A 22,230-nucleotide genomic window follows, 5' to 3' on the forward strand; every position below is an offset into this window, starting at 1 on the left:
GAATGATTATTTGGGATCCTTTTGTTTGGAAGTCCACGGATGGGCCCTTTGTCATCTTCTTGCTATTTTACCCTATCAATATTTGGTTGATAATCCTCAGGTTTGGCCTAGTCCAACAGTGCCTCCTAAAGAACCTGGTAAATTGATCCTATGCTAACAAGTCTGAAAATATGGATTTGTTTTTCTTTCCCGGAAAAGCATCTCCCATGTAATTTTTATAAAAGAGGGAATGGACTCTCATTCTTCCATACTTTCACCATTCCATCCAGGTTCATTAGGAAGGTGAGTTTAATCCCTGAGTCATTCCTGATTTGTTGGCTAGTCACAATGCATCAGAAAAGAACTACTGTCTGTATTTTAGTCTTTAATAAGAAGTGTTTCATTTATAAAAAATAGTATATTGAACACTTTAATACAGAGATTTGTACTTTTCTACATCTTTTTTACTGTGTAAATAATAAAGTGTCCCATCATTGTTCATGAAAAAAATGCTGACTTCTGGTGAGACATGGTATCAAGAGGATCCATGATTCCTTCTAGGTCTAAGGCAGGGAATTGCACTTGTGTTTCAAACCATTTGGCTACGGTGAGAAGCTGCAGCTCATGAAAAGCCCGGCCAATAAATTGCAATCCAATCGGTAAGCCTCTTCCTGAGAGGGCTGAAGGAACACTTACAGCTGGCAACCCTGAAAGATAAACAAACATTTCTTTCTTTCTTTGCATTGTCTGATAAGGAACATGCAGTACAACAGAAAAACTAAAGTAGAAGCATCTCTTTCTCTTGAAAGCAAATATTTAATTTAGTTTTGTAGCTTTTCAAGCTGTATTTAATTAAGATAAAAAAACCAACCTTCATTACTTCTTAAAACATTTCTTTTATAAGCATTGACAACAACTACTTATGATTAGATAATATAATGATTTAACCCCAGATCTCTAGTGTCTTGAAATATATATGGATGATTGATGCAAATTGTCCTTTACTAGGGCACGAGCAAGGTTTCATCATTCTGAGGTTCAAATATTCTTCCTAACTATTCATCATTATAGCCTCCGATTAAGAGTTCCAAATATACTGAATTTAATTTCTCACTCATTATCCAAACTCCTGCTTGGATAAACTAATATGAAAAATCACTTGAAAATGTTTGGGTTTTTTCATGTGGGTTTCATCACAACAAATTATCCCCTTGTTAAATGGGTAAATTCAGCAACCACATATTTATTTGCTCATACTTGCTAATTTAGAAAATTACATACAAATATACTCAAAGACGTAATTGATCGAGCTTTGGCAGAGTACTGGTGTAACTAAACTTCAGGAGTTGTTCTTATTCCATATTCATATACCTCCAAAACTCCTCATGGCATAAACATTACTACATATTTCCTCCCTCTTATTTGGGATTATTGTTTTGTCTGATCAAGATCAGCTGAAAAAAATAAGAAAATCAAACATAATTTTGCAAACTTTCAGTTGACCTAGTATAGAGATTTATGCAAACTTGGACAGAGTGTCAATTGGCAATACTTTAAATTGTATTCAAAGTGGAAGATTGCAGTATCAAATAAGCCAAGGTTAATCACATCTGACTGTCTATTAGAAGTCTGACTTGGCACCTGATCTTTGTTGTATTTAACATTTTAATATGTTTAGTTTTTCAGTCGTAATAGCTTGGTTTTTGGTTTTTTTTTTGGTTCTTTTAACTTTTTACTGGTAGATGCCCAGAATTGGCTAGAAGATGGGGGGCTCCAGGATATTTTAAATAAATAAATAAAAACAAATATTATCTTGTCATTTACAGTGTCATGATGGGAAACTCTACAGTAAATAAGTTTTGAAAAGGACCAGATTTTCCTGAAGGTTGGAAGCTTTTATGTATTGAACAAAATAATTGCTGCCTGGTTTTAATTCTCAAAACAAAGAGTGTCTACAATAAAAACTTCCGCTTTTTTTTACCGGCCATGTTGGCAGCCTGAGTGAAGATATCATCCTGTGTGCTGCGAGTCCTGTTGTCTTGCTTGATGAATTCTTGATACAACATAGCCTGATTCAAGGTAGTTGGGGTGAGCAGTACATCCACACCAGAACGGAAGAGTTTTGCAAAATCAGTGGCTATGAGTCTTCTCACTTTCTGAGCTTTGATGAAATAATTCTCGTAATTCCTAAGGGGAAGGAACTCCCGTAAGAAACCAAAAAAGGTACAGCGAACATTATACTGGTGGACCCTAAATACTTTCATTGCCCAAGCTAACTATTCTAACTATTGGGATACCCCCAGATTTTGGACTCTTGAATTTATTATCAGGCCATCTCTAAACTCCTGGCATCACCCATCTTTGCCACTGAGCCTCATACATGAATAAACATGAATTTTAGTGCCAACAATGATCACTATTGCCTCCGCTTACTAATGATGCTGGAAGTTTATTTATTTATTTTTAAAGTTGCTATCTTTAACCAGCCATCTCTCTCAGAGTTTCAGTTTAGTAACATCTGCGGGGCTTCAAGTTCTTTATAAAAAGGATGGGTGAACTCTGGGGATTAGGAGCTATATGTCCCCCTGATTTAAAGATATAAAATAACTTTCTGAATATAAATTTTAACACAACTGGAAGTTTCCTTTTATTCAGTCATCTTAATGGGGCTGTAAGGGGAGGATTTAACTAGCAAGTCTGCCTTTGGAGTTCCCTTAACAAATAAAATAAATTTTTGACCTACTGGATTATGCAGAATTTTAAGGTACAGGTAGTTCTCGATTTACAACCTTCTGTTTAGTGACAATTCGAAGTTATAATGGCAGTGACAAAAGTGACGAATCGTTTTTCACACTTATGACCATTGTTGCATTACCATGGTTATGTAATCAAAATTCAGAATGCTTGGCAACTGGCATGGGGTCATGAGATCACCATTTGTAACCTTCCCAGCTGGCTTCTGACAAGCAAAGTCAATGAAGGAAGCCAGATTCATTTAATTACATGGTTTACTTAACAACTGTGGCGACCAAGGTTGTAAAATGAGACAAAACTCCCTTAACAACTGTCTTGTTTAGCAATGGAAATTTTGAACTCAATAGTGATTGTAAATCGAGGACTGCCTGTATAAGAGTTTTGCCATCTATTCTAAAGCCAAACCAGTAATAATGATAATACTGATTTGGCCAAATGAAAAAATCTTGTACCCATGCATAGTTTCTCCCTTAATTGAACAACAAATAAAATGTCGGTTTTGTAACTTAGAGCCTTAAACTTACTGCAAAACTTACTGTTTTAGCAAGAAGTAATTCCCTGAGAGAATTCTTCCCCTTACAACATCATTAAAACCTTCCCGGCGTGTGGCTGCAATCAAAGCTTCTGTGGACTGCTCGGCACTGCTGCGATGCCCTAAAAGGAGAAGCAACCTGCAGTTGACAAATACATTCCCAAAACATTAAAAGCTGATTAAACTACACGATCCCATTCAGCATAAAAGGCTATCGAAGGCTGACTTCTTATTGTTGCTAAGCCCATTATATTTCATTTATTCACCAGCCCAAAAGTTAAACATTTCACATGGGTTTTAACAGCTGACACCTCATCTAGCAGTTAGAAGGACTGAGCTGAACCTTCTTGCACAAAAAGGATGGTACAAAGAGACAGAAATCCTCCCCTTTTTATATCTCTTTCTTTTTCCTGGTTCTTGCTGAAGAAGGAAAATGAGAGAGAGCTACAATTAAGTGTAGTTCCCATTGATACCTAGAATACTTGGGTTAATATATTGAAAGATTTACATGCCAACATTAAACCAAAATTTGAAATGAAGGCTTGTCTGGAACTTTGGTTCCTACTTTGCTTTTTCCACAAAGAGAAAAAGATATGTGAAATAAATGAACAAGAAATAGACTTCGTCATACCTTAGTTTAATCCAGATGTAATAATCAAATTAAATTTTCTATATCCCTATTCAATAATGCAAATTATGAAAACTTCTCAAATAATTCCATACAGAACCACTGAACAGTAGAAAGGACCGCTACATATACTGGGGCTCCATATTTTATCATATTACAATCATTGTGGATTTGGTAAACATTAAGTGGGCAAGGTCCTAGTCCTTTCCCTTCAATACTGCCATCTAATGGAGAAGCTAGGAAGCATGCCTTTTCCGTGGCAGCCCGTCCATTGGAGCACTCTGCCCCCTGAGGTGCACAGCCTCTACCCTCCCAGCCTTCCATAGGTAAAGGTAAAGGTTCCCCATGCACATATGTGCTAGTCGTTCCCGACTCTAGACTCATCTTGGAGACTCATCTCCGTTTCAAAGCCGAAGAGCCAGCGCTGTCCAAAGACGTCTCCGTGGTCATGTGGCCGGCATGACTAAATGCCAAAAGTGCACAGAACGCTGTTGCGTTCCCACCAAAGGTGGCCCCTATTTTTCTACTTGCATTTTTTACGTGCTTTCGAACTGCTAGGTTGGCAGAAGCTGGGACAAGTAACGGGAGCTCATCCCATTATGGGGCACTAGGGATTTGAACCGCCGACCTCTCGATTGACAAGCTCAGCATCTTAGCCACTGAGCCACCGTGTCCATCAGCCTTCCATAAGACATGGCTTTTCCCCCAAGCACTGGGATAAGATTGGATAATTGCACATTAGAAGGTTGACTTGATAACAGGTTTTTGTTGTTTTTAATGGTTTAATAAGTTTAGTTTTATAATTCAATACGGTTTTATATGTTGTTTTAACTTGTGATTGGGAGCCACCCAGAGTTGGTTATAATGTTTTAGATAAACAGCAATAGCAATAGCACTTAACACTTATCTACTGCTTCATAGTGCTTTGCAGCGCTCTCTAAGTAGTTTACAGAGTCAGCATATTGCTTCCAACAATCTGAATCCTCATTTTATCCACCTCGGAAGGATGGAAGGCTGAGTCAACCTTGAGCCAGTGAAAACTGAATTGTCGAACTACAGGCAGCAGGCAGCAGAATTAGCCTGCAGTATTGCATTCCAACCATTGTATCACCACAGTTCATAAATAAATTTAGAATGAAATATTTCCAAAATGAGCATAGCACAAGGCATTAAGCAAACAATGGCTCTCTAACTTCAATTGTACAATAGTGTTTTATACACTGAAATAAATATTTTGAATTCAAGCAATATTTCCTAGCTTTGTCATTCTTCTCTTCAATCAAATGCTGGGCACAAAAACTTAATGGTCAAGACTACTATCCTTCTTCTCATCTTTCCTATTACCTATCTCCTCCCACTTCTGACTATAACCATGTTGCTTGTATTTTTACAATTTATATTGTTCTGTTGTTTCCTAGTATGATTTGATTGCTTATTAGTAACCTATAACTATATAGTGTTGTATCTTATGATTCTTGATGAATATATTTTTTCCTCTCTTTTTTTCCCTTTTTTCTTTCCTTTTATGAACACTGAGAGTATAGGCACCAAAAGACAAATTCCTTGTGTGTCCAATCACGCTTGGCCAATAAAGAATTCAATTCAATTCAATTCAATTCAATTCAATTTCTATTCTATTCTATTCTATTCTATTCTATTCTATTCTATTCTATTCCATTCCACTCCACTCCACTCCACTCCACTCCACTCCACTCCACTCCACTCCACTCCACTCTATTCTATTCTAGTGCTCAGAAAACTTAATAAGCGCAAGGGAAAATATTTTCAAGCAGGAATGATCCAGAATTGCATAACACTATTGATTAACACTATTGAAAAATCAATGTATTGATTTTTCAGTTAGACGTGAGTACAGGATCACAGTTGAGCTTAAGAGTGTATTTCTGTTGCAATCAGATCACTCCTCAAAGGACAAACCTAAGACAATATTTCTTTCAAGATAAAAATACTCTTCCAAAAACATCATAAAGCTATTTCCACCATTCATCAAGCCTCAACTGAATTCAATGAGACTTTTCTTGTTATAAAAAAAGCCTTGGCACAGACTTGGTCACCTATAATTAAACATTTATTTCATTACTGATTCAGAGTTGGCTCACTCTTTTATAAGTTGTTTGTTACTCCGGAACATATTAGCGAAGCCTCATTTATTTAATGATCCTATTCTATGTGATATGATTCATAGACAGGTGTACATAAAAAGTTCAAATATTTCTTTTTATGCCGATTGATGGATTTTAAAATATTTGCCTTTGCCTTTGAATGCAAAATCTTCTACTCCAAAAGGTGCTTTTTCAGGAGGCAACTGGACTTTCTTGTTTTTTCTTTTGAAGACTTGTTCAAAATCTTCTACTGTTGCAGTTTTCTACAGCTGAAGCTTCTCAAGTTAGCAGGACCTAACTAGATTATCCTCCCAGGTCTAAATATTTTCTATGTTTATGCCTAAGTGAGATACTCTAAGAAAAGTTAATGTAGAGCAGGGGTCTCCAACCTTGGCAACTTTAAGACTTGTGGACTTCAAGTCCCAGAGTTCCTCAGCCAGCAAAGTCCACAAGTCTTAAAGTTGCCAAGGTTGGAGACCCCTGAGGTAGAGCATTTCTTCTCTAATCCTATTGTATCCTGGTACTGGTTTTCTCTAATTTCTGAGGCCATTATTTCCAAATACTTTTTTTTACTTCTAGGTGCCAAATTATCAACAAATCCACAATTAGAAATAGAATTATTTTTATATCTGGCTCACTAAAAACAAAAAGATTGTAGTACAACTTTCTGAAATGTCTCAAAATATTACTCATATTCATAACATGTTAAATCCATTTTTTTCCTGTTATCTCAAACTTTAATATAAGATTAAGGAGCTATGCCAAATATCAGATTCCTCCTGCTAAAACGTTTAACTTCCTGTAACATCAACCACAATCTCTTTTTATTTATTGACTCTGACTAAGACTCAACCAACCTTGTATGTGACTCCTAGCAACTGCATAGCATAGTTTGCTCTTGCCTTCTTTGTAGGGGTAAGGGAGAGTGGCCAGCCCAAGGTCACCCACCCAAAGGAAGACTAGAACTTGGGTTTCTGCACATAGTCCTTTAAGACCAAAATGGCTCTTTTCACATACCATACTAAGCCATGATACAAAAGATTTTATTTTGCCTTAGCTGGTTGTGTGTAACTGGTTTTTCTTTTTTTACAAATAACAGTGTAAAGTTTACATATTGTGTGAATGCAATTCTTGTCACATTGCTGTACCTGGCAAGCTTCCTTAGGATTAGGCAGATGAACACATTATTAGAAGAATGTTGCAAATGAAGGCTACCTAGAAGTCGTATTTTATAGGGCCCCTTATTGCCAAATGAATTGTCAATTGAAGAACCAACATTCTTAATAATATATTATCTTTTGTTACTAAGATTTTTACAACATGGAGTTTGGTTTCAAATACGCTAAATGTCAATATTTAAGAGACGACTTAATATTCAGCAGTGAGAAAGCTTACCATACTCTAGACCATCGAATCGAGCCATATTAGAAGCTACCTCTGCTGCACATAACACATGATAACAGACAATGGAATAGGAGGTATGGGGCAGGCTCACTTCCATCACTTTAACTCCAGCTCTTTCAAAGAGCTCAGCTGCCTTGGACCACACAGCTAGAGTCTCACTAGATAATCCTGCGGTATGGTATTCCTGGGAGGGAGAGAGGGAGGGAGAGAAAAGCAGAATGTTATGTACAATCAGCAGCATTTCATAGGGTTCATCTGATCTGAAAATGTCAAAAATACTCAAGTGAACTGTGGGATGGCAATGAAAGATCTGAGAGTGTTTGAGAGTGAAATTTCTGTCTGGATTATACCGTATTTCTAATTCTGTACAGGTACTCCTCCACTTATAACCACAATTGAGCCCAAAATTTCTCTTGTTAAGTGAAACATTTGTTAAGCGAGTTTTGGCCCGTTTTATGACCTTTCTTGCCACAGTTGTTAAGTGTATCACTGCAGTGGATAAGTTAGTAACATGTTTGATAAGTGAATCTGACTTCCCCATTGACTTTGCTTGTCAGAAGGTCACAAAAGGGATTCGCGTGACCCCAGGACACTGCAACGGTCAGAAGTATGAAGTAGTTGCCAAGCATCTGGATTTTGGTCACATGATCATGGGCTGTTACAAAGGTCATAAGTGTGAAAAACGGTCATACGTTTTTCTTTCAGTGCCGTTGTAACTTTGAACGGTCACTAAATGAACTATTGTAAGTCGAGGACTACCTGAATTAGGGACAGTTCTCTACATAGGGCAGCCAAGTTGGCCCTGAGTCTGAAATTAAACTGCAGCCTATCTCAGAGTTAACTTATTTTTGGAAAATCCTGAGATAACATGGGCTTTTGCTCCAGGGGCAAGAATGATATTAAGTAATATTAAGTAATAGCAGTCATTAAGTATGGAATGAATAACAATGCTAAGAACTTATTCCAAGACATTTTACAAATCCCAAAATAGGCTTAAGAAGCTTTAGAAGAGCATGCATCTTCTAAATGGTGGCTTTACTCACAGTTACTCATGCCCTGCTCACCACTAGAATGCATTACTATAATGAGCTCTACATGGGGCTATCCTTGAAGAGTACAGAATGCCATTTCCCCCCTGAGATGAGTGTCAGGTTCAATGATAGTCATCTCTCATGCTATCCTGAATTAATTTTTTTCTGCTTTTATTTAATATTTTGCTTGTTTGTTGTTTTTATGTATTATATGCAATTAGAGTCACATTTGCACATATTTGCTAAACAAACAAACATGTTAACTAGGACCAGTTGAAATTTAAAAAGCAAGGTTTAAGATTAAGTTCTTCTGTTACACAATTATCAAATCTAGTGCTATCCTATTTTTTTCCTAACAAATAACTCTGAACAACATTAATCTGCAGAAATGCCAATAGCAAATAGATGCTAAACGGAAGTAAGCTGCCATTTCAGCCCTGTTCTTTACTGAATAAAGGATATGTTTTTAACGTGTTCCAATGCCATGTTCATTAATTCCACATGCTTTTCTTTCTGTAACAGTACAGTGAATTCTTTTTAATAGCCTCCATAAATCTGGACACCCTCCAGGTGTATGGATTCCAGTTCCCATAAATCTCAGAATGTGTGTGTGTGTGTATGTGTGTGTGTGTGTAGACACACACACACAAACACACACACACACACACACATACATACATACATACATATATAAAAAAATCAATTCTCAATTTATTTAAGTAGTGAATGGAAAATGATAAATCATAGGCTTTGGTCTTATGTTCATTATCTTCATTATCTACAAACTTCATTATCATTCATTAAGATAACTTCATTATATACAAACATGAGTTTTGAATACAAGATTTTGGTTTTGAAATGTAAATTTTTGTAAAGGAAAAAAAAGTTTTGAAAGAAAAAGACCACATATTTCCTTCATATTTTTACTCTGGCGCTGGCATGTATCTCTTCAGAGGACAGAAAGGTATTTGAAATTATCACAATATAACCAAAAATTTCACGATCGTCTCTAAAACATGCAATACGTGTTTTTATTCTTGAAATATGAGATGGTCGTATTACTCTTCATGCACTGTGAATTTCAATTTCTAGCATCTATCACCATTGCCAGTAGTGCCTCATGCAGCTGGGAAGATTAGTTTACAAATGAAGGCAAATATATGTGTCCCAGGATAATGTTGCAGGATCCAATCTGGGTCAGTCACCAGGTGTGGCAGATGTGTCTCCAGATTTTACTACACTAATCTTGCAGGATCCAATTTGGATTAGTCAGTGGCACCAGAGATTTAGTCTTCTGAGCTTTCGGACTCATGCTGGAGCCCATCTTTAGGGAATTTCTCTCTCAACCTTTGGTCCTGGTAACCAACCCAGATTGGATCGTGCAAGATTAGTTTAGTAATATCTGGAGTCACATCTGCCATAAAAAGCTTAAATTTCACATTATTTTTGGTAAATGATGTTGAATCGGTACAATCAACACAAAATGTAATGCCAAATAATAATACAATTAGTGCCATACTCCTTAAACTAGGAATAAGGAACCTGTGTAAGGCAACTCCTATTAAATTCCCATTATCTCTGACTATTCATCATCTTAAGACTGGCAGAAGCTGTACTCCAGCAAGATTTGGAGAGGCACAGAGTTTCTGTCTTCTGTATTGGCTTTATTACTTTTGTAGGTTGAAAACATGTATCAAAGATAGAAGAGTATGCTCACATGTTTAATTTAATTTAAATTAAAATTTAGTGCTCACTAACCTAATGCTCACTAATTTCTTAATTTAATGCAATTTAGTATTACATTTAATGTAACTTAATGCTCACTAATCATGCACCCATTTACCTTAGGCACCCCAATGCAAAGATTCTTCATATCTACCAAGTTAGGTAGCTGAAATGGACAAAAGGGATCTTGCACTGTGGTTGAATCTTTCGGGTCATGCCCGCCAAGAACACCTGAAAGAAATGGAATAGCACATGAGGTAACATGAAAAAGAGACCTGCTAAACTAAACTAACTTGGGACAAATGCCTAAGAAAACATATAACTGTTGTACCTAAGATAGCAGCTGCATCATCAACACATCTGGTTAAAATTCCTGGGACATCCATTGAGTTCACAAGTGGGATGAGACCATAGCGGGAAATGAGGCCGTAGCTGGGTTTTAGACCGACAACTCCACAGAGGGAGGCTGGATTTCTTGTGGAACCTCCTGTATCAGATCCCAGAGCCCTGCAATTGAATAATAATAATAATAAAAAAAATAGGGCAATCAGAAACAAATACAAAACTGTATCCCATTAGGCTCTCCTTTTATATCTGCTATCTGAAAGCCATTTTTGAATGAATGAATGAATGACATAATTACATTTCCTTCCAGTTAATTCCTGAGGACTCCATGGAGTTTTCTCAACAACAGTACACACACAGGTGCTTTACCATTACCTTCTTCTGGTATTTTTTATTTATTTTATTTTCACCCTATCCTGGTGCTCTGAAATTTATTGATGGCCTCCTATCCACGAATTAAGTATGTCTGACCTGACAAGATTGACCCGATATTATCATCTGCTGAGGGCAGAAACAGACAAGCTACACTTAAAATGTGTGTGACCAACCAGTAACGTTTAGATTTTGTACTGGACCATTCATCTTTCAGCTCTCAGGAGAGGCAAGTTTGTATTCCAATATATTTTTAATTCCATTGTATTTTAAAAAGAACTTGAAATGGTACTTAGCAGTGCTACAGGTAGTCCTCGACTTACTACTACAATTGAACCTAATATTTCGGTTACCAAGTGAAACGTTTGTTAAGTGAGTTTGCCCCATTTTTACGACTTTTCTTGCCACAGTTGTTAAGTGAATCACTTTAGCTGTTAAATTAGTCACACTGTTGCTAACTAAATCTGGCTTCTCCATTGACTTTGCTTGTCAGAAGGTCTCAAAAAGGGATCATGTGACCCCGGGATACTGCAAGCGTCATAAATACTGGTATGAGTCGATTACCAAGCATCTGAATTTTGATCACATGACCATAGGGATGCTATAACGGTCATACTGGTCATGAGTCTCTTTTTCCATTGCCGTTGTAACTTTGAACAGTCACTAAATAAACTGTTGTAGGCCGAGGACCACCTGTATTACGATGTTCTAAATTCCAGATTGTGAGATCCTCTTACGCAAAGCACGTGAAAGATGATACCGCGGCAGCACTGCCACCAGAGCTTCCTCCAGTTATCAGCCAGCCGGTATCCTCGGGGTGAGCAGGGGAGGTTGGTGCACATTTTTCTCTGTACTGCCTTGAATAACTCCAGGGGTTCCGCACTGGCCCAAATGCCCCATCTGTACTTCCAGACCTAGGATGAGCAAGTCGAAAAGGAAATTTTAAGAATTGTGAATTATTAGGAGGGCTGTTTTTTGCCTTTCAAGAATTTAATTCAACTTACCCCATGGCAAATTCGTCTAGATTTGTTTTTCCAAGCAGTACAGCTCCCTGATCCAGCAATTTCTGAACTACTGTTGCATTGTATGGTGGGATATAACCTGAAAAAAATGTAAATGCTGGATTGGCTAAGGACTCTATCTTGTAATAATTGAGAGTGTTTTACCATTGAAAAAATATTTTATTAATCTGATATATCTGACTGATTTTTGAGTCTTCAGTCAAAAAGACCTCTCTAAGTGGCTTACAGGGTCAGCATATTCCCCTCACCCCAACAATCTGGGTCTTCATGTCACCAACCTCGGAAGGATGAAAGGCTGAGTCAACCTTGAGCACTGTCAGGGTTGAATGAATCAAACTCCTGGCAATGTAAGAGTTAACCTGCAGTACTGCATTCTAACCACTGCGCCACCACGGTTCTCCATTATGATATGCCCAAGATGGTGAACCTATGGCACACGTGCCCGAGATGGCACATGAAGACATATCTGCGGGCACACGAGCCGTTACCCTAGCTCAGCTCCAGCGCATATGCAGCTGATTTTTGACTGGCCCTGTCCACGATGCCCCTCCCCTCCCAAGAGTCTCCACTTGGCCCATTTTGGATTCCTGGTAAGTACAGGGCTCACATGGAGGTTTTGGGAGAGGGTTTTCGGCCTCAGGAGGGCCTCTGGAGGGGAGCCATTTTTGTCCTCCCCGGGCTCCAAGAAAGCTTCTGGAGCCTGGGGAGTGTGAAAAACGGGCCTACCGGGCCCACCGGAAGTTGGGAAATGGGCCATTTACGGCCTCTGGAGGGCCTCTGGGAGGGTGGGAGAGGGGATTTTTGCCCACACCAGGCTCCAAGAAAGCATCTGGAGCCGGGGAGGATGAAAAATGAGCCTACTGGGCCCACAGGAAGTCAGGAAACGGGCCATTTTTGGCCTCTGGAGGCTTCAGGTAGGCCCAAAACAAGGCCCAGGGGGGTTGTGCATGCATGCGTGGGGAGTCACACACACATGCGTGGGGGGGGGCATTGAATTATGGGTATGGGCAGGTATGCGCACGATCCCCCCCCGCACTCCCCTTGCTTCTGGCACGCGACGGCAAAAAGGTTAGCCATCACTGTGATATACTGTCGCAAGAGAAGTTCAAACTATAAAATCAGTGCTGCACTTTGGAATACATCCACATCACACGAGCAAATTTCTGCTTTTCACAATGTAGCCTTTCTCTCCTCTTCCTGCAAAATACAGATGGGGTAAGGCTGCAAAAAAGGATCCAGTTTTGCTGGTGGAGTTATTCCATAGGCAGAAAAATAACACCGGATTTCAACTGAAATTTACAAATTATGTTGTTACAATGACATAACTACATACATCAAAAAATTGCCTGGAACAAAAAGTATAATATAAAAAGTTTCACCTTGCGGTGATATGGGCAACAAATTTTTAAATAAATAATGCAGAAATCAATAATGCAGACATTATTCTAAGCAGACTCCACAAATAAGAAATGTGGCTCAGTCTTACAGCATGTAGTTTGCAAAATTTCAATTTCAATCTGTTATTTGAGACAAGGATAAAAACTTGGTTAGATGAACCCCTGATCTGCCTCAATGGCAGGCAGTTATCTATGGTCCCATATTTCTACATTAAAAAAAAATTTTTTTTTAATCCTGTTGTTGTCTTGCCCATAGCGTCAGGAAACCAGCAATTTAAATTAACTAATTGCTTGGTTTCCTGCTATTAATGACAGAACTCAATTTCCTGCTCACTTACTGCCCACAGAGATCAGTTAAAGCCTAAAAAAGTAGTCTGGAATGTCTCAAAATCACAGGGGCTGCATTTTATGGATAAATAACAACTGTATTTTCTTATTTCTTATTTCTTATTCTTATTCTTATTTCTTATTCTTATTCTTATTTCCTCCTACACCAGGGGGAGCGGGATGACCCGTTGCAGGGACGTGCTGAGGAGTTTAACGGTTATCTATACGATAAAATCATTCAGCTTCGGGATGGTCTGGACCAAGATTGCGGTGATGCGGGTGAGATGCTCGAGGGTGGTCTTGGCGATATTGTTTGGGATGAGTTTGACCCTGTGGCTCCCGAGGACATGGACAGGTTGTTGGGTAGGCTGAATGCCACCACGTGTTTACTGGACCCGTGCCCCTCCTGGCTGGTGCTGGCCACTCAGGAGGTGACACGAGGCTGGCTCCAGGCGATTACGACCGCTTCTTTGGTGGAGGGCGTCTTCCCGGCCGCCTTGAAAGAGGCGGTGGTGAGGCCCCTCCTTAAGAAGCCTTCCCTGGACCCGGCTGTTTTAGGTAATTATCGTCCGGTCTCCAACCTTCGCTTCGCGGCGAAGGTTGTAGAGAGTATGGTGGCATATCAGTTTCCCTTGCACCTGGATGAAACTGTCTATCTAGACCCGTTCCAGTCCGGTTTCCGGCCCGGTTACAGCATGGAGACGGCTTTGGTCGCGTTGGTGGATGATCTCTGGAGGGCCAGGGATAGGGGTTGTTCCTCTGCCCTGGTCCTATTAGACCTCTCAGCGGCTTTCGATACCATCGACCATGGTATCCTGCTGCGCCGGTTGGAGGGATTGGGAGTGGGAGGCACCGTTTATCGGTGGTTCTCCTCCTATCTCTCCGACCGGTCGCAGTCGGTGTTGAGGGGGGGGCAGAGGTCGGCCCCGAGGCGCCTCACTTGTGGGGTGCCGCAGGGGTCGATCCTCTCGCCCCTACTGTTTAACATCTACATGAAGCCGCTGGGTGAGATCATCAGTGGTTTCGGTGTGAAGTACCAGCTGTATGCGGATGACACCCAGCTGTACTTTTCTACACCGGACCACCCCAACGGTTATCAAGTGCTGTCCCGGTGTCTGGAGGCCGTACGGGTCTGGATGGGGAGAAACAGGCTCAAGCTCAATCCCGCCAAGACAGAGTGGCTGTGGATGCCGGCATCCCGGTACAGTCAGCTAAATCCGCGGCTGACCATCGGTGGCGAGTCATTGGCCCCGATGGAGAGGGTTCGCAACTTAGGCGTCCTCCTGGATGAACGGCTGTCTTTAGAAGATCATTTGACGGCCGTCTCCAGGAGAGCGTTCTACCAGGTTCGCCTGGTACGTCAGTTGCGCCCCTTTCTGGACCGGGATGCCCTATGCACGGTCACTCACGCACTCGTGACGTCTCGCCTGGATTACTGCAACGCTCTCTACATGGGGCTCCCCTTGAAGGGCATCCGGAGGCTACAGTTAGTCCAGAATGCGGCTGCGCGGGTGATAGATGGAGCCCCTCGTGGCTCCCGCATAACACCCATCCTGCGCAGACTGCACTGGCTACCTGTGGCCTTCCGGGTGCGCTTCAAGGTTTTGGTGACCACCTTTAAAGCGCTCCATGGCATTGGGCCGGGTTATTTACGGAACCGCCTACTGCTACCGAATACCTCTCACCGACCCGTGCGCTCTCATAGAGAGGGTCTCCTCAGGGTGCCGTCAGCGAGGCAATGTCGTCTGGCGACGCCCAGGGGAAGGGCCTTCTCTGTGGGGGCTCCCACCCTCTGGAACGAACTACCCCCCGGACTTCGTCAGCTTCCGGACCTTCGGGCTTAAAACATACTTATTTAATTGTGCAGGACTGAGCTAGATTTTAAATTTATGGGTTTTAATTGGCTTTTATTCTTATATTTTAATTAACGGGCTTATAGAATAAGTTTTTTAATTGTTTTATATTGTATTTCTGTGTTTTGTGTTTTTTAAGTGCCTGTGAACCGCCCTGAGTCCTTCGGGAGATAGGGCGGTATATAAATACGATTAAATAAATAAATAAAATAAATAAATTATTAGCTATATTGGATTTTCTCCCTACCTTTTTCCATTACTTTTTTATTCAAAAATTAGTAAGGAAATATTATTTGGAATTTGATGAACTTATGACAAAACTCTGGCACTGCTATCAAAATGATGAAAGGCTTCACAATTAAAACCCCTAGATTAATGTGAGACAATTAAGACACTAAGAATCAGAGCTCTAAAGTATGGACTTTTTATAAAAAAAATCTACTTTACCTTTTAACATCTTGGATGCACATGTTGTTTCAATGCCAGCAGTGCTGAAGTTGTCTTTTACAGCAACAGGAATACCATCTAAATCACCCAATGGCTTACCTTCAGTATGAAGAATACAAGGATTATTAAATCAGTGTTTTGTCAGAGTTATTTGGGAGTATTTTGCTAGTAATTTCCACTGAGGACCTGTATACTACACGAGTCAAAAAGAGGGCTGTGAAAATATTTACAGACCCCTCACATCCAGAACATAAACTGTTTCAACTCCTACCCTCAAAACAACGCTATAGAGCACCGCACACCAGAACAACTAGACACAAGAATAGTTTTTCCCCAAACGCCATCACTCTGCTAAACAAATAATTCCCTCAACACTGTCAAACTATTTACTAAGTCTGCACTACTACTAATCATCTTATCGCTCCAACCACCCGTCTCCTCCCACTTATGACTGTCTACTGTAACCTTGTTGGGGGTATCCTTACGATTTAGATTGACTGTTTCCTAATACGATTTGATTGCTTATTTGTACTCTATGACTATCATTAAGTGTTGTACCTTATGATTCTTGTATGTATCTTTTCTTTTATGTACACTGAGAGCGTATGCACCAAGACAAATTCCTTGTGTGCCCAATCACACTTGGCCAATAAAGAATTCTATTCTATTCTATTCTATTCTATTCTATTCTATTCTATTCTATTCTATTCTATTCTATTCTATTCATAGTAAATAAAGATTTTAAAAATACAGTATAACTCCACAATACAATATAGGTAGACCTCAACTAACAACTGTAACTAAGCCCAGAATTATGGTTGTAAGTCATGGCAATCATTAAGCAGATTGCTCCATGAATGTGTCTGACTTTACAACCCTTTTTGCATTGGTCATTAGAAGAACACAGTGGTTGTTAAGCAAACCCACTGTACCCTATGGATGTTTGAAACTATAAGTTAACACTGGTTTACAGCCAAAAAAGTAATAAATTGTGATCATGTGACTGCAGGATGCCGCAAATAGCTGTAAATGGGATCAGCTGCCAAGTGTCTAAAATATGATCACATGATGGCATGGTGTGTGTGTAAACTGCCAGTGGAACTTTGAAACATATACACATGTGATTCATACAACACATTTGATTCATACAACACAATAAGCCATATTCTTGGGTTTGTATGTCATGCTAAACACAAACAAGACATATTAGGGCTTTTTGTATGAACTAAGTCTACAACTCTAGGTAACTCTAGGTAAAGGGAAGTAAGTGTACATTGTTTTGAAATTCCATATTGATACATAGGTTCAACAATAAATTCTCTCTCAGATAGGAATATCTATGAAAACACAACATCTAATCTAAAAACTACCTGCTCTCATATATTAAGTTCTTCCTGTGAAGCATGACAACATCTAAACCAGCAAATATATGTGGGACATTTACAACCTCTGAGAAACCCAGAGAAAAATAATGTTACTTTAAACAGAGAACCTCCATAGACAGTTACTTTAAACAAACAGAAGTGAGATTTTTCTGTTGCATAAATAGAATAATTTAGTAGTGGTATATTTCTTATGATAATATTATTTCTCTTGAGGAAAAAATATTAGGCTCAGAGACTAACAATTTTAGGAGAGAGCAACTGTTTGGTAGTAGTATCTTACCTTGTCTGTATCTCTCCTCTGATGCCTGAGCTTGTTTTAATGCTGTGTCTTCTGTTACTGTTATGTAAGCATTAAGAAATTTGGTAGTTTTTATTAACGAGAGACATTTCTGACAAAGTTCGGTTGAACTGACATGACCTTTCTTCAGTGCTGCAGAAATCTGAAATGACAATGAAAAAAAGGAAAGAAGTATAATAATTTGAACAGAAAATATAGTAGTTATATAGTAGTTTTATATATATATAGTATATAGTTATAGAGTGAAGAAAGCCTATATAATTTGTGATGATTAAAATACATTAAAAAATGCAAGAGAAAGGAAAAAAGTAGAAAAAAAAAGAGAAACACCCATGTAATATCCATTTAGTAGAGAATTACCGTATATACTCGAGTATAAGCCGAGTTTTTCAGCACGTTTTTTGTGCTGAAAAACGTCCCCTCGGCTTATACTCGGGTCTATACGGCTTATACTCGAGTTTTTTTTAAGCCCTCGGCTTATACTCGAGTATATACGGCTTATACCGAGGTTTTTTCTTTCTTTTTTCACATTTTACCGGACGGCTGGGAAGCCCTGCGGTGCAGTGAGAGGGCGGGCGGGGAGCCGCCAGCCTTCTCAGCTGAGGGAGGAGGGTTTCAACCGTAGGTGCCTCATTTCCTCCTCGGCTTATACTCGAGTCCCCAGTTTACCCCAGTTTTTGGGGTAAAATTGGGGACCTCGGCTTATACTCGGATCGGCTTATATTCGAGTATATACGGTAGTTCAATTCTAGGTAACAAATTTGTATCGTGAATCAATTCCATAGTACCAGGAGGACAAATTTCTATTTATGTAAGATTATTCTTTTTCACTGAACCCCAAGGTCAGTAGAACCAAAACTCTTCACAAAACATATGTTAGAAATAAAGTTTAACATCACATTTACATCTTTAACCACAACATTTCTTTCTATGGTTGTATTAACATGTGCTATATCTGAAACCAAGACTAATGATAAGAGGAGGTCACATGAGTTAAAGAACTATGAAATTTCTTACAATGCAAGCTGAAAAATGCGGTTCAACCCTTTTTAAGTATTCATTGGGGAGTTCTAGAGATACAAAATATTTTTTGATAAATTAATTTCTACCGGTTCCCTCCTGGTAAACCAGACAAGAAACACAACCAGATGAGCTAATTCTACTTCATTTATTATATTACTACATTAACAAAAACTTGCAAATTTGAAAGCACAAATCTCCTGCCAAATATTATCAACTGCTTGATCCATTAAGCAGGTCTTTCCTAAATTTCTTTCTCTGACCATTTACATAACTAAAATCTCATCCTCTTGTATGATAATTTTTTAGGCACCATCTCTTCCCTTAGTCCCTCAAGGTCATTCTCACATACTCTTACCCTTTCAACCTTAAATCACAAGTTCTGTGTGTATGTATGTGTGTATGTATACATACATACATATATATCATACATACATACACACATGTATGTATCATACATACATAACCACAAGTTCTGTGTGTATGTGTACGTATACATACATACATATACAGTGGGGTAAAAAAGTATTTAGTCAGCCACCAGTTGTGCAAGTTCTCCCACTGAAAAAGATGAGAGGGCCTGTAATTGTCATCATAGGTATACCTCAACTAGGAGAGACAACATGAGAAAACACATCCAGAAAATCACATTGTCTGATTTTTAACGAATTTATTTGCAAATTATGGTGGAAAATAAGTATTTGGTCAATATCAAAAGTTCATCTCAATACTTTGTTATATATCCTTTGTTGGCAATGACAGAGGTCAAACGTTTTCTGTACGTCTTCACAAGGTTTTCACACACTGTTGCTGGTATGTTGGCCCATTCCTCCATGCAGATCTCCTCTAGAACAGTGATGTTTTGGGGCTGTCGCTGGGCAACACGGACTTTCAACTCCCTCCAAAGGTTTTCTATGGGGTTGAGAGCTGGTGACTGGCTAGGCCACTCCAGGACCTTGAAATGCTTCTTACGGAGCCACTCCTTCGTTGCCCGGGCGGTGTGTTTGGGATCACTGTCATGCTGAAAGACCCAGTCACGTTTCATCTTCAATGCCCTTGCTGATGGAAGGAGGTTTGCGCTCAAAATCTCACGATACATGGCCCCATTCATTCTTTCCTTTACACGGATCAGTCGTCCTGGTCCCTTTGCAGAGAAACAGCCCCACAGCATGATGTTACCACCCCCATGCTTCACAGTAGGTATGGTGTTCTTTGGATGCAACTCGCATTCTCTCTCCTCCAAACACAACGAGTTGAGTTTTTACCAAACAGTTCTACTTTGGTTTCATCTGACCATATGACATTCTCCCAATCCTCTTCTGCATCGTCCAAATGCTCTCTAGCAAACTTCAGACGGGCCCGGACATGTACTGGCTTAAGCAGGGGGACACGTCTGGCACTGCAGGATCTGAGTCCCTGGCGGTGTAGTGTGTTACTGATGGTAGACTTTGTTACATTGGTCCCAGCTTTCTGCAGGTCATTCACTAGGTCCCCCCATGTGGTTCTGGGATATTTGCTCACCGTTCTTGTGATCATTTTGACCCCACAGGGTGAGATCTTGCGTTGAGCCCCAGATCGAGGGAGATTATCAGTGGTCTTGTATGTCTTCCATTTTCTAATGATTGCTCCCACAGTTGATTTCTTCACACCAAGCTGCTTGCCTATTGCAGATTCAGTCTTCCCAGCCTGGTGCAGGTCTACAATTTTGTTTCTGGTGTCCTTCGACAGCTCTTTGGTCTTCACCATAGTGGAGTTTGGAGTGTGACTGTTTGAGGTTGTGGACAGGTGTCTTTTATACTGATAACAAGTTCAAACAGGTACCATTAAAACAGGTAATGAGTGGAGAACAGAGGAGCCTCTTAAAGTAGAAGTTACAGGTCTGTGAGAGCCAGAAATCTTGCTTGTTTGTTGGTAACCAAATACTTATTTTCCACCATAATTTGCAAATAAATTTGTTACAAATCAGACAATGTGATTTTCTGGATGTGTTTTCTCATGTTGTCTCTCCTAGTTGAGGTATACCTATGATGACAATTACAGGCCCCTCTCATCTTTTTCAGTGGGAGAACTTGCACAACTGGTGGCTGACTAAATACTTTTTTACCCCACTGTATATCATACATACATACACATGTGTGTGTGTGTATTTGCCAAGGCAATAGGAATAAGAGATCCACAAATAAATGCATTCCAGAATATTAACGTAATGGTAGAATCCCTATGCTTATTTATGTAAAAATGAATGAATTTTTGATATATTCTGCAAAAGGCAGCTCTCCTTACAGGAATTCAAATGCCACCTGGATTGTTCTAGATTACATTTTTTAGATTTTGTCCTGCTTTTGGGGAATAAAGTCCCCACTGCTATCTTAGACTATGCTCCATTTTTAACTACAAATACTAATATATCTTCTCAATAAATCATGTCATCACTACAACGTGGTAGTATCAGATAACCAAATACAGTATAGAATCCCTTGCAGCCTCTCAGTTTTGTACATACATGGTTGCCTGTTTGCAAACACGACTATTATATTATCATCACATTGAAAAAAGCATAATATACCTACAAATGAAATGTAAATTTATATTGTTAGTCCATGTATAATGTGCCGTATGCTAAACAAATAACCTACAAATAGCATAATTCTGTGCGTAAAGGGCCTCAATGTGTTTACTGGGGGTTACTCTTATATAAACTGTACGGGTTATATTCTTCTTGTTGTTTAGTTGCAAAGTTGTGTCCGACCCATCGCAACACCATGGACAATGTTCCTCCAGGCCTTCCTGTCCTCTACTATCCTCTGGAGTCCATTTATGTTCAGTTATATTCTTATGTAAATATAAATAGATGGTTTATTTTGTATGGATTTAGTGAGCAAGTAAGGTATTTGTATCATGTTGAGCATAAGTAGCTATTTGAGTCTCTGCCTCTCTCTGTGTGTGTGTATACTACTGACCTCTATGGTTTCTTTTTGCACTGCCAAGATTGCAGGCTGCCCTGCAAAAATCCGAATGAACTACTATCTGAACTTTCCATATCCCTTTGCTGTCATCTACTGGCCATCTGGATTTCTACCACCCACATCCGTTATTTTACCCATACTACAACAGCAACCTAAAAAAAACAAAAACAATAATCCTGGAAAGGCACTACCTACCACGCAGTACTGAAAGTCCTGAATTATCTGGATTTCTATCCTTTGTATGCCAAGTATACTTGGAACATCAAGCGTCTCCCCCAAATGCAGAAGGAGAACCCCGATCTAGGTGCATATGCACCAAGACAAATTCCTTGTGTGTCCAATTGGCCAATAAAAAATTCTACTCTATTCTATTCTATTCTGTAGAGCCAGAAATAACTCCCGGAGCAGCCAAAAACAACGACGACGACGCACCTCTCGGAGCGAGGCGCGCAGCATTTTGCCCGGCATCCCGGGATGGAAGATTCCGAGGGACCCGCAGACCGTCCTCGCTGTACGAACTTCTGTTACCGATACTGCAGGAAGGCACCTATGGGGGCATCCATGTTGGTAAGCATTTGTATCATTGAGATCGCTGATTGGCTCGGCGCTCTCAGCATCGAAG

At 39.6% G+C, this 22,230-nt stretch overlaps 1 protein-coding gene across 1 annotated transcript; it reads right to left on the reverse strand.

Moving 5' to 3' along the window:
- Nucleotides 1-351: 351 nt before the first annotated feature.
- On the reverse strand, nt 352-22,187 carry QRSL1 (glutaminyl-tRNA amidotransferase subunit QRSL1). The gene is made up of 11 exons (XM_058174450.1): nt 22,041-22,187; nt 17,605-17,764; nt 15,940-16,038; nt 11,898-11,994; nt 11,631-11,807; nt 10,508-10,683; nt 10,295-10,407; nt 7,412-7,604; nt 3,270-3,387; nt 1,961-2,166; nt 352-686 (listed from the first exon to the last, which is right to left on the reverse strand). Exons 1-11 carry the CDS (start codon nt 22,074-22,076, stop codon nt 478-480), a joined length of 1,584 nt encoding a protein of 527 aa, XP_058030433.1. The 5' UTR covers nt 22,077-22,187; the 3' UTR covers nt 352-477.
- Between the last annotated feature and the right edge of the window lie 43 nt (nt 22,188-22,230).

This window comes from Ahaetulla prasina, chromosome 1 (assembly GCF_028640845.1).
Source record: "Ahaetulla prasina isolate Xishuangbanna chromosome 1, ASM2864084v1, whole genome shotgun sequence".
In the NCBI taxonomy this organism is placed as follows: Eukaryota; Metazoa; Chordata; class Lepidosauria; order Squamata; family Colubridae; genus Ahaetulla; species Ahaetulla prasina.